This window comes from Aricia agestis, chromosome 6 (assembly GCF_905147365.1).
Source record: "Aricia agestis chromosome 6, ilAriAges1.1, whole genome shotgun sequence".
Taxonomy (NCBI): Eukaryota; Metazoa; Arthropoda; class Insecta; order Lepidoptera; family Lycaenidae; genus Aricia; species Aricia agestis.
The window spans coordinates 3,870,993-3,884,262 of record NC_056411.1 but is presented as its reverse complement, the minus strand read 5'-3'; the positions used below and the strand labels follow the sequence as shown (position 1 = coordinate 3,884,262).

Below are 13,270 nucleotides of genomic sequence, written 5' to 3'. Positions count from 1 at the left end.
GTTAAAATATAATATTAAGTAACTAAACCTATGAATAATAAAAAATATAATATTATTAGTAGACCTATACCTATCAGCATTGAAATGAAATGAAATGAAAATATACTTTATTGTGCACACTCAATACAAAGACAAAGTTTAGAATAATATAAATTATATCATAATATTAAGAAGGTACACAAAGGCGGCCTTATTACTAAGCAGCAATTTCTTCCAGGCAACCTTTGAGCGAGAGGATTAAATTGCTGGATATGGGTATAGTGCTTAAAAGTATAAAAAGTTAGTATAAAATAAAATAAACTAAATATACATAAACAACATACTTACTTATAAATACATAGATATATATACGTACTAAGTATACTAAGTTATAATATAATATACTTAAAATAATAATACATATAAATATTATTGCTATAAGATCTACATAAAATACATTTAATAAATTTAAATTTGACACTTCAAACTTAGATAATAATAGCATTTTTGGGGTTCCGTAGCCAAATGGCGAAAAACGGAACCCTTATAGATTTGTCATGTCTGTCTGTCTGTCTGTTTGTCTGTCCGTCTGCATGTCACAGCCACTTTTCTCCGAAACTATAAGAGCTTGGTAACTATTGAAACTTGGTAAGTACTCGTAGATGTAGTCTGTGAACCGCATTAAGACTTTGAAAAAAATTTTTTCCATTTATGTATTTTTTTATTAAAAATTTTAGGGGTCTCAATCCCCATAAGTACAAAATATGAAACAAAAAAAAATATTTTTTTTCATCTAACGTGTAGGGTATCTATGAAAAAAATAGGTCTGTAAAAATCATATTGAGGTTTCTAACATCATCATTTTTTTTTTATCCTGAATAGTTATTTTTTTATGAAATAAAGGGGCAAACGAGCAAACGGGTCACCTGATGGAAAGCAACTTCCGTCACCCATGAACACTCGCAGCATCAGAAGAGGGATACGAGGGAAGATCATACGTGGGAAAGCCATGCTTCGGCACGAATGGGCTGGCTCGACCGGATAAATACCACGTTCTCACAGAAAACCGCCGTGAAACAGCGCTTGCGCTGTGTTTCGCCGAGCGAGTGAGTTTACCGGAGGCCCAATCCCCTACCCTACTCCCTTCCCTACCCTCCCCTATTCCCTTCCCTACCCTCCCCTATTCCCTTCCCTTCTCTACCCTCCCCAATTCCCTTCCCTTTCCTTTCTTACCCTCCCCTATTACCCTGTTCCCTCTTAAAAGGCCGGCAACGCACTTGCAGCTCTTCTGATGCTGCGAGTGTCCATGGGCGACGGAAGTTGCTTTCCATCAGGTGACCCGTTTGCTCGTTTGCCCCCTTTATTTCATAAAAAAAAGGTGCGTTGCCGGCCTTTTAAGAGGGAATAGGCTAATAAGGGAGGGTAGGGATGGGAAGGGAAGGGAAGGCAATAGGGGAGGGTAGGGAAGGGAATAGGGTAGGGGATTGGACCTCCGGCACAGAATACATATTAGTTTAACAACCTCCGGTAAACTCACTCACTCGGGGAAACACAGCGCAAGCGCTGTTTCACGCCGGTTTTCTGTGAGAACGTGGTATTTCTCCGGTCGAGCCGGCCCATTCGTGCCGAGGCATGGCTCTCCCACGTAGAGAGACTCGTACAAAGTGGTAAAATGTGTGTCCCCCTCTCTAACTTCTAAAGTAGCCCGGGCATGATAAGTCAAAAAAAAAATATATGATGTACATTACTATAAAAACTACCAACGAAAATTGGTTTGAACGAGATCTAACAAGTCGTTTTTTTATACGTCATAAATGGTAAACCTTAATTTACCTTTCATTAAATCAACTGAAATATAAAAATAAATTAAAAACCTTTTAATTTCATAAAAATAAACCTTATTGCTGCTGCGGAACCCTTTATGGGCGAGTCTAACTCGCACTTGGCCGGTTTTTTGTCGAACATGCAATTTTTGTATTGTTTTTCTACTTGTAATTTGTACATCAAATATTCAATACAAGACGTGTGCATTCAACCTACAACTGTACAAGTAATAAAATTAAAATATTTTTCATCAATCATCATTCATGGGTTTCATCAAGGTTCTCCAATATCTCCGATGTGCCCGATGCATCTTTTATCATTTGTGTACCTACCGTAGACGTACAGACTCATTTAACTCAATGAAACATGACGGTAAAACAGTTTGTGATGTCTGCCGCAAAGCAGCAGGTGGCAGCACCGAGCGCATGTGCTGTTTTATCGACCGCCTCTGCAGAACTGTCATGGCGATTTGTAGTGTACGTTTTCTGTGTACACTAAAACAAAAATAATGATTCTCAGACGATATAAAACATTAATAAGTGATTCAAAATTAAGTGGCTACTGCAAAATATCATGATTAATGTATAATAGTTACATTTAGGTGTAGTGAGCATTAAAATGGACAAGAAAAATGCTATTCGGAGAGGCAAAAGGCCATCCAAAGTGGTTGAAGAAAACTATTGGGACTGTAGCGTTTGTACTTATAGAAATAACGCAGAGGCCTTTAAATGCTCCATGTGTGACGTTAGAAAAGGTAAATATATTCCTTTATTTTATACTCATTCAGTATTTTACTAGTTTTAGTTTATTAAAATTCATGGGCTATCCTTGGATTGTTCTTATGCGAATAAAGAGCTATAATCCAGCAAAGGTACGTGTAAATACATATATTTTATAATATTATTTGTGCTCGAGGTGTAAATTTAGATACAAAATCAAAGAAAAATAAAATAGGCATCAGAAAAAGGTTATGTTTATGAAGTAAAGCACTAAGTGCTGCAGAAGTTATAAATATTAAAATAACGCGAAGTGAATTCGTTAATTTAATCAAAATGCCCTCATAATATAAGTAAAATCACTAATTATTACTTTCTATGTAAACTTAATCAGGTCACTACATATTTTACCACCATTTCCTTGGTAGCAAAATATTCCTTACTGGTAAAAACGTATGTAAATTGTAAAGAATGCTCGCCGGTATTTCATATTTATTTTAATGAATTTTCTACCATGTTTTGCAGTATTTTTTTTGAATTCCTATCGAATATAATTATTTATTCCAATAATTAATTGCAGACATACCAAACCTAAACCACAGAATATATTATATTAGTAGTACCAACCTAAACAAAGTTCATTACAATGAAATTCGCGTATTTTGGCGCTAGTGTCGCCTATAGCCCGACCAAATAGTGCGGTCAGTCATCGCGTACAGTGCGTCTTGGTTTTAAAGACTTTTCAACTTGGTGGGGTAAAAATCATTGACCTTATTAAATTTTTATAGTATGGGGGCACTGCACTCTTACGCCTTTGAGAAAGTGTAAATTTTTAAGGAAAAAATACATGGAAGTCGATTTGGTTTAGTAAACGGGTCAAACAATTTACATATTTTTTTCAATTCACAGCTTTTGCATAAATTATAAACGATCGCCAACTTTTTTGTTGGGTAATTTGTATACAGAGGTCAACAACCTTTATAGTACGTAATGAAATATAATATAATATTATAATATTCTTTATAATTTAAGATTACTGTAACGTAGGGATTGCAATCCGGATACTTCGAAATCCGGATAATCCGGATTTTTTGGGCCTTTGAAAAATCCGGATTTTTACTTATCAAAATCCGGATTTTCGGTTTTTTCGAATATGTGACAAAATTAAGAAAAATAAGCTTTTACGTAACATAAAATTAATTTAAATATATCGTATAATACCTGACATACAAATCCACATTTGTTTTAAGGCGCTATCACAACTTTGCGTGGTCTACACGTTCCATTGCGTAGTTAGTTGGTCGTTGTAATTACATTTCTGTAATATTTTTTCATTTTATTTAAAAGAAATAACGACATATTACCTTAATTTCTTATAACCTAGCTCTTATTTTACTATAATATGTTTTCTATAATGGTAATATAAATGCAATGATTATAAATTAACAATTATTTTAGAACATTTTAGTATTGAATACAATGTTTTTTTTCTATAAAACTGTCATGTTGTTTTTTTGTTTACATTGAGGTTCTAATTATGAATTATAATTGTTTGTGACGTAACCATCGCTGATTTGTGATTCTGTATAATTAAATAAAGGAATATAGTAAGTTAACGTAATGTTGAAAAACGATTTAAAGTTTAAATAATTGTTTTAAGTCATTCTGTGCAATAGCCTAAATATAAATATACTATCCAACTGCTGGGCAAAGGCGCCGCCCGAATCTTTCACTTATCTTGCTCCGGCGGCGTCACCGTTTGCCAGCCCAGCTGATATGCCTCCAGTGGGGAGTTTATAACCGTGTTCTAGGCTAAAATCCTTCCTAGAAGCCTAACTGGACAATGTAAGCTCAACAAGCGCCTTTACAGGATAGGTGTTAATATCATTACGACCTGCAGATTCTGTGACGCACCTATTCACCTTCTACTTGACTCTACTGCTCTACTACAGAGCAAAAACTCTCCTAATTTACTAAAGAGGAAATTCGTAGCACCAATCTCAATCACATCGTCAAATTTATGAGCAGCACTGGGTTGGAGACGGATGCATCTAATACGAAGGAGTCACAATAGATCCTCAAAGATCGTCTTAACATCAGGATTACAATGATCTGCCTTCGGATAAAAAAAAACCTCTAGAGCATAGCGCTATCTCGTCTTAGGCCTAGATTATACTCACTCAGTCGATATCCTGCCTAGATGTATGCGGATAACGCGGTCAGCCCAATGCCACTTTAGCTTGGCCGTCTTGATTCCTACGTCTGTGATTCTAGTTTGGGAGCAAATTATGTTTTTTATTGTTTTGTTTAGATTTAAGCTGTATAATTGATCTTTGATAGATTCTGAGTTGGAACTTTTGTAAATCGTAAATCGGTCAATGATCGAGTTTGCGCATCGTTGGTTATGACGAGTGAAATACACGTCATATCAACGAGTCTGCGCTTCAGTGAGATTGGTAAGTCACCATCCTTCATGGAACAGTTTTTCTGCCTTTCTGCTGTCATAAGAAACTAATTGGCCCAAGTACAGGTACTCATTGACATAGTGAATTCCTTGCTCGTCTAACTCGACCCTACGTGTTGTACCGTTGATCACTGTTTGTGTTTTTGACCTATTTATTGTAAGTTCCACCTCTAGACTTGCAGATCTTGGAGCATAATTTTGATGTGCGGCCTACGGCTGTAGGCGCAAAAATGACGAAGTAGTCGAGTAAGGAGATTGCTTAGTTTTTTCTTGGAAACTACACATTTTTAAATAGTTAACAAAATCAAGGTATTTTCGAGTTTTTAATAATATTTTATGTACCAGATACTGTTATTTTCTTCTCTTCCTTTTTACACCCATGTAAAATTCGCTAACTTAAGAAAAATGTTATTTTTTTAATATGTTTTATTTTGCACTTTTAAAATGAATCTATACATCTATACATATACAGTGTGTAACAAAAATAAGTGATAATACTTTAGGGTGTGTACGTGTTTCTTGTAGAGAGTTCATTGTGAAAGTAGCAGCGCTGAAAGACGAAATTTTTTTTTCACTTTTGTATGGGCAAGGGCCCGAGCATCACTTTCTCCATACAAAAGTAAAAAAAAATTGGTTTCGATAAAACACGAATAAAATGACATTTTCTAAAAATTATTCCTAGGTAGATCGAGAGATAAAAGAATTGCTCGTTTAAATATATAAGATAGTTAGGGGATTCGATCCCAGCCGATTTTTTTAATCCCGGGATTTCGGGATTATCTACAATGAATCCCGGGATTATAATGGTAATAGAAAATGAAACTAATACTCGTAGTTTTGGATCTATATTGACTAAGACTCATCAATACACTGTTATTTTTAGGGTTCTGTACTTAAACGGTAAAAACGGGACCCTAAAACTGAGACTTCGGTATCTGTCCGTCTCCAGGCTGTATCTCAACTGCTGTAGCTAGACTTCTGTTTACACAGATTCTGTGTGTCTGACACAGATTGTGTATTTTACTTGTCTATAAGTAACAAAAATACTAAAATTAATATTTGAGGAAGCTCTCACTCAACAAACGTGATTTTTTTACCTTTTCTACTGGTAATTAATAATGGCAACGGGTGGTTTTGAAATAATTTGAATAAAATTTGAAATATTCACAAAATCCTTTATATATTTTTGTATTTTAATAATTTCTAATTAAATTAAAATAAAATTATGATTTGAGGGCGACTCACATAAAAAACACAATTTTTTGCCTACTTCCTAACTACTTCTTAACTTACTTACCCGAGTGCGCGAGTCTCACTCGCATTTGACCTATTTTTTAAATAAATTAATTGATTTTCACTCATTAACACAAATATCAATATTTACACGACATAAAGTGGGGTTCTTACACAATTTTACACATAAAACGATACCGGTCGTTAGTAACTACAAATGAAATTAAGTGTATTGACAAGATGGCCGACATAACGTCAAAAAAAAAGTAATTGCGTTTTGTTTCACTCACATTTTTATCAACTTAATTAAAAATATTTATCAGTCCCGATAATCCCGGGATTAATTATTACAATCCCGAAATTTTCGGGACTAAAATATGACCGGGATCCCAGTATCCCGGGATTCGGGATCCCGGGATCGAATCATCTAAATTCATAGTGCCTATTAAGTAAATTAAGTACCAGGTAATAGAAAAGCATAAGTTTATTAAATACGTATTTCAATAAAAGCTAATTTCGGAAACCAAGAAAACTAACTACCACAACAATATCGTTTTTTTTTTATTTTAATTAAACTTAAATTAGGTCCAACAAAAACTAGACTTGCGCATGTTAGGTCAGAACATTGATTTTTAGTCTAGCACTAGTCAGACTAGGCGAGGGGATCCTACATTAAAACCACAGACTGGAGATTCCCAACTACACACATTAACTAATATAGAGGGTTCCGACTTCCGCCGCTCTTACGCTAGAAAACACTATGCAAGGTTGATAACTAATATTTACTACAAGGGTAAATTCAAAATATTATACAATATGTATAATACAAATCGTTTGTAATATATTACAAACGATTTAGCTACGAATAATAAAAACTTTTAGGATGAAAAGTCACAAAGGTTGGGGAAAAAGTTTCTTCGCATTTTATATAAAAATTCAAAAGGTTTTTTATAAAATTTATTTACAATTGACTAAATATTATATAATTATATTATAAATGTCATTTTGTTTTGTTTTGTATGGGAGCCCCCCTTCATTAAGTATTAATTTTATTTTGTTTTTAGTATTTGTTGTTATAGCGGCAACAGAAATACACAATCTGTGAAAATTTCAGAAGTCTGGCTGTAGCGGTTTTTGGGATGCAGCCTGCTGACACACAGACGGACTGACAGACAACGAAGTCTTAGTAATAGGGTCCCGTTTTTACCCTTTGGGTACGGAACACTAAAAACGTTACATTTCTATGGATAATTTAATTTCATTGCCCAAATTACCCGATGCTGCTTGTCGTTGATCAGTCAAAGTCTTGGGCAGCAGCGCGGCGTCAAAAATGCAGTAAATTAAGGCTACGTCTGCTGTTTAACATTACGTGTAGTCTATTATGGTCTAGCGGAAACTGTAGCGTGGTTAATGAGAAAACTGTGTTGTCCCCATTTCACCAACAATGGAGTAAATTGAATAGGCGCCATTGTTTGAGGCTATGTAGTGGGACGCAAAAAATTTAATATCCACGTTTTGTACTCGTGGGGAACTGGGGAATAAAGTTAGAGCTAGTATGTGTATTGTACATTTTTGGTACGTATGTTTGCATAAATTGCAGACCGTTTATTGTAGACTAACGGCCGTTCCCAATATTTGATCTATCTCTGGTTTTGCCCTACTAGAGATAGGAATAACTCACATTAGACATTAGAGACATATATTTTATGTCAATTGTGAGCTATTCCTATCTGTAGTAGGGCAAAACCAGAGATAGATCAAATATTGGGAACGGCCGTAAGATGAAGAATCCTATAATATTTATAACAATTTTACGTTATCGAATGTACATAAGGGCCGGCGGGGCTAAAATGGTCGCTTTGAAGAATCATGATATGAATCATAATATGATTCATTTTTCTAAAATCGCAAAATGCAACTCTGCTTGCAATTCATTTCTGTATTTTTTTACTGATTTGACATTTGTCAGTTTGACAGTTTTGACAATTCATTTGCTGAATTGATTGAGAGGAATTGCTAAATGTGACCATTTTAGCCCCGCAGGACACAAATTGTGCCCCGGCCTGATATGTGTACTTGCAATAGGGTTGATTGTAGAGAGGAAAGAAGATACATTACAAGTTGTACTAAAATTTGCATAGTAAAATTAGTATTTACTATTTAGTAATTTGTGCTAAAATCGTCTGTTATCAATAACAATAGTGTACCACTACAGTTTACTCTCTACTAAAACGTAGACTCTATGTCTCATAGCCGGATAAAGCGAGCTTCGGTTCTAGTTGAAGATTATTGGAAGTTTACTGTTATTTCGTTCTTAATTTAAATTCACTCGCGAAAGATACACTCATCCGCACTCTTCCCTCAGGTACATCCACCCGCAAGCCGCGCATCAACCCTGCATTGGTGGCGGCGCAGGCGGCCGGCACCGCGACATCCTCTCAGAAGCGGCCCCGGTCCTCCTCGCTCAAGAAGAAGCGCCGACCACCGAGACTCAACAACGTCGACCGCAGCTCCGCGCAGACGAGAGAGGTAAGTACTAGGCACACATACATGCGTATTAGTTGTTCATCTCGAAAGTAGCTTCGGCCCTCCTCGCTCAAGAAGAAGCGCCATCCGCCCAGACGATCGCAGCTCCGCGCAGACTAGAGAGAAGATATTGTGATCGTAGAAGCAGCCCCGGTCTTCCTTGTTAAGAAGAAGCCCCGACCACCGAGACTCAACAACATCGACCATAGCTCCGCGCAAACTAGAGAGATAAGTAGCTACCAGGTACCTAGATGTTATGAGAAGTAATAGTGTTGTCATCTTAGAAACGGCTCTGGTCTTCCCCGTCAAGAAGTGTCGCACATCCAGACTTAATATATAGCGTAGACCGCAATATTTATAAGTAGATGGTAAGTGTCCACGTTATAGCAAGAGCGGTCCCATTTCCTCCCATGTATTAGCATCTGCTGCTGATCCAACTCTGGATCAGCATATATATAATATAGCAATATGTGCAAGAGTAATAAAACGCTATGCTAAAAATATTTTTAACAAAGTCAAAAGGCACTAGGCAGTAAGGGAGAGCTACATAGAGCTTCCCTAATTCTACTTCGCACATAACTATTCTTGAACTATTCCAACATTTTCATACACATAGAGTCAACGTGCTGAGAGGCCGTAGGACAGGTGAGCAGTGTATAAGGCGATGAATGGCATACTTATGAATATTGTGCCCTAGCGAGCTATTTATATAGCGTGATTCAGCCGCGTGGGCGGGATAGTGGAATATCAAAGAAATGTCGGTCGCCGGTCGCACGGTCGTGTCGGACCTCGAAATAGCTTTGATTTATATTCGGGGTTGCGTAGCTGACAGGAGCCAGATTTGAGCGCTTTTGTCAACTTAAGGCCCTTTTACATTACGAGTAGATTGAATCTGCTTGTGTCAAAAAATCAAAATTCAAGAGATTCGAATACGAACGTAGTCACGTTCTTAAAATTATTTATGTAGAGTAAAGGTTGGTTTACTTATTTTTTTATGTTGGTTCTTTTTCTTTGAAATTGACAGAGATCAGTCCTGACTCCTAATAATTTAATGTTATTAAAAAAGAATTCCAAGAAATTCCAAAGCGCACTGTACCTCAAACTCAATTTTTTTTATTCAGAATAATTTTTTGCAAATGTTCTCTGAACGTCGGGTCTACACTGGTGCCTACCACCGGTTCGGGAATTAACCCGTCGAGAAGAACTGGCGTAAGAAACTCGGACTTTCGATATCACCCGTCGTGATATCGAATCTGAATATCGCCACGCCCGATTATAGGAAGTGTAGCTGTTATCCTTGCTTCATCATTCCCCTGGTTGCAGGTAACCGTGAGCGGCGTGACGGTGGTGATCACGGAGTACAAGCCCAAGAAGTCAGTGTCCAGCAGCTCCAGCGACGTCGAGTCATCTAACGACGCTCGCCCCTGATCTCCTGGTAACATTCACCCATCTCCACTAGGGACGACGAGATAACCACTAATAAGCTACCCAGGGGATAATAACAACTTGTTTCTCCAAGGCGAAGCGACCATCACGCAGATATCCCCACTAGAGACGACGAGATAACCACTGACATCTACCCAGGGCATAATAACCACTAGTGTTTCTCCAAGGCGAGGCGACCACTTATGACTTGCCTAGGCGAGACGACCACTAAAGTCACTCCAAGGCAAGGCGACCACTATTGTTTCCCAGCACGACGCGACTAAAGTATCTAAAGCGAAGTAGCCACCATTCTCTCTCCGAGGCGCGTCGACCATAAATCTCTTCGAGCCGAGGCGACCACTAAAGTCTCTCGAAGGCAACCACATGCAACCACTAAAGTCTTAAGTCTCTTTCGGCTCACCTCAATGTAGCAGACACTTTCCCACTAATGATCCTCATGATGTTACAGTAGCAACGACAATCTCAGACTGGAAAATCAAATAGACCAAAAAGCTGCCAGACTATAGATATTATAACTTTAAACATTTAAAAAAAGTTTTGCTGTTTGATGTTACATCGCGCCTTTGATGCTGCTTACGCTGGTAATTGGTATGTAGCCTTGAATTTAAGGCTAAACAAGGAGTATAATATACATTTTTATAATAGGTACGGGTCGTTCCGCACTGCGAATTTTAACCGCACTCCTACACATTAAATCTTACGAGAGTATCAGCACTTGCGATAAAAGTTAGAATCCGCGCGATTAAAATTCGCAGTGCGGACAGTCCCTTATATTGCCAAATGCAGTTTTTATTAGTAATCAGTATTTATAAAAACATTATTTATTGTAATATTTTTTTAAGAATTCGACCACTTCCCTATATAGACTGAACTTTTATCCCAGTCATCCAACGTAGATTGTAATAACTTATATTGTTATATTTAAGTGGTATAGTATACCCATTTTATTAGTTTATAGGTAATATTTTATGTAACATAATATACGTTTCTATATAAGACAGAAAAAGCCATAGTGAGTCAGTAGTTTACTACTTTTGAACGAAATAGTTTATCACAAAAATGTAAAAAAATCCTAAAATAAAGAATTTTAAAAGAATATTAATAGTATAGTACTGCACTCAAAGACTTTAAATGATCTTTTAACTTTAATTTAATGAAGACTTTGGCATAAACTTCATTCATTTTCTGTCAAACTCTTCATTAAATTAGTACTTATTAACTGATTATTATTAATGTCTGTAAGTGCGGCCGTAACACTTCAGAATTTCTAAGCACATTCCTGAAATGATTAAGAGCCCCTTTACACTAGAGGGTCGTAGGCCGTAGCGCAGTTCTCGCGCATACCGCGCCGCAGCGGTTGTGAAGGCGGCCATATTGCGAAAACTTTGTAAATTTTAGATAGATTTTAAACAATTTTTGGCTAATTTTATTAAACGTCACACGGTGTGACTCCCAGCTTGTAGGTATTATATTTATTATGTATTTATAAGGGATTGTTGTACATACGTCTCGAGACTAGCTGGTCACTGCCGATGATGAATTGTATATAAAATGGTGGATTATTAAACTAATTTATATATTACTGTATTTGTCACAATATTGGCATAATATAATTTATTGTAATTTTTAAATTTACATGCGTGTAATATTAGAATTTTTAATTCACACACATTTTTCTCAATAAATAAGCGACTTTATTTATGAGTACATAATATTGCGTAGGCCTTTAAATTTTTTTTATTAATTTATTATTCATTTTAATTTGCATCACAAATTAGTCAGATAAAAAGGAAAGCCTCTGGTTTTTTGTAAAACTTAACACATTTTATTAAATGACATAATATAATATTATTATATATATTCATTATTTGATTGAAGTTATTTATTTCAACACAATTTTAATTTTTCAGTTTATATTTAAAAATCTTTTATTCTCAATTGTATATTTATTGTATTCGTATGTTATAATATTGTATTTAGCCAAATTCAAAGGTTTGTATTTGATAAATGACACTTTTTTTCGCGTGCCAATGTTTAAAGAAGCTTGTACATTGCTTTTATAATCTCGCGTCGTTTTATTTCGCCGAAGTATTTAATTTCACGAGGAAGCTCGTGTCAATTTTGGCTTTTTGCATAATGTACTATCAGAGAAGTTGATTCCTATGCAGATGGCGGACCTAAGTAACTTGGTCGCGTTAAGTCAAACCTATCCGACCGATCACGCCTAACATTGAATTGACCACAAATGACATAGGTCCGTCAACTGCCTACGAATCAATTTCCTTGATGGATTGATGGAATATTGAATTATTTAATTATTATTGATTCTTGTTTGTAAATTATTAAATAAGCCTTTTTAATCTAGTTTAGTAATTATTACGTTGTGTTCTATTGTATAAGTATTTATTTTAGTTATTAATAATGGCGTTGTTGTTAGAATAATAGACTAAATGTCGTAGATTGAAAAAAAACAAGCTATCAAGTTGTAGTTTGATAACTTAAGTAGGTATTTGTTATTCTTTGGCCATACTAATAGGAAACACAACTGACGTCGTTTCTGGTTAGTGTAGTCACAGTATTATAAAATTCAAAGGGCATTAATGGTTGGTTTAGGATAGGGAAACTATTGATTCTTAAAAAAACTGGATTGTTATAATAATTTTGTGATGGTGTCCGTTTGGAATTCTGACAATATTTAAATTCTCTACATCTATGCAGCTAAATTGATTGCTCAAAAGCTACATCCAAGTATTGCTTTGATCTCACTACAATTACATTGACTTAAAATTAAGTTTTTACTATGCATATGCCATGAGCATTCTCCAAAGTTAAATAAAAATAAACGAAATAAGCGCAACAACTTATGAACTTTAAATTAATAGTTTTGCTGCGGTTTGCGCCGCACGTTGTGTTTATTACGCTAAGTGAGCAAGGGGCCTTAGATTGTCAAAACGCTTTATTCAATAGCAAATAATAATAGGCAATATTTGTAATCAGTAGACATCAATAATATAATATGGAATTTGTAATGGTTTTTAGCGAAAATGGACGTAATTATTATTTTTATACGCAGACTCTGGAA

At 35.7% G+C, this 13,270-nt stretch overlaps 1 protein-coding gene across 1 annotated transcript; it reads left to right on the top strand.

Annotated features, from left to right (window-relative positions):
* Positions 1 to 2,272: 2,272 nt before the first annotated feature.
* On the top strand, positions 2,273 to 11,129 carry LOC121728270 (YY1-associated factor 2). The gene is made up of 3 exons (XM_042116414.1): positions 2,273 to 2,557; positions 8,582 to 8,745; positions 10,066 to 11,129. Exons 1-3 carry the CDS (start codon positions 2,422 to 2,424, stop codon positions 10,168 to 10,170), a joined length of 405 nt encoding a protein of 134 aa, XP_041972348.1. The 5' UTR covers positions 2,273 to 2,421; the 3' UTR covers positions 10,171 to 11,129.
* The last annotated feature ends 2,141 nt before the right edge of the window (positions 11,130 to 13,270 follow it).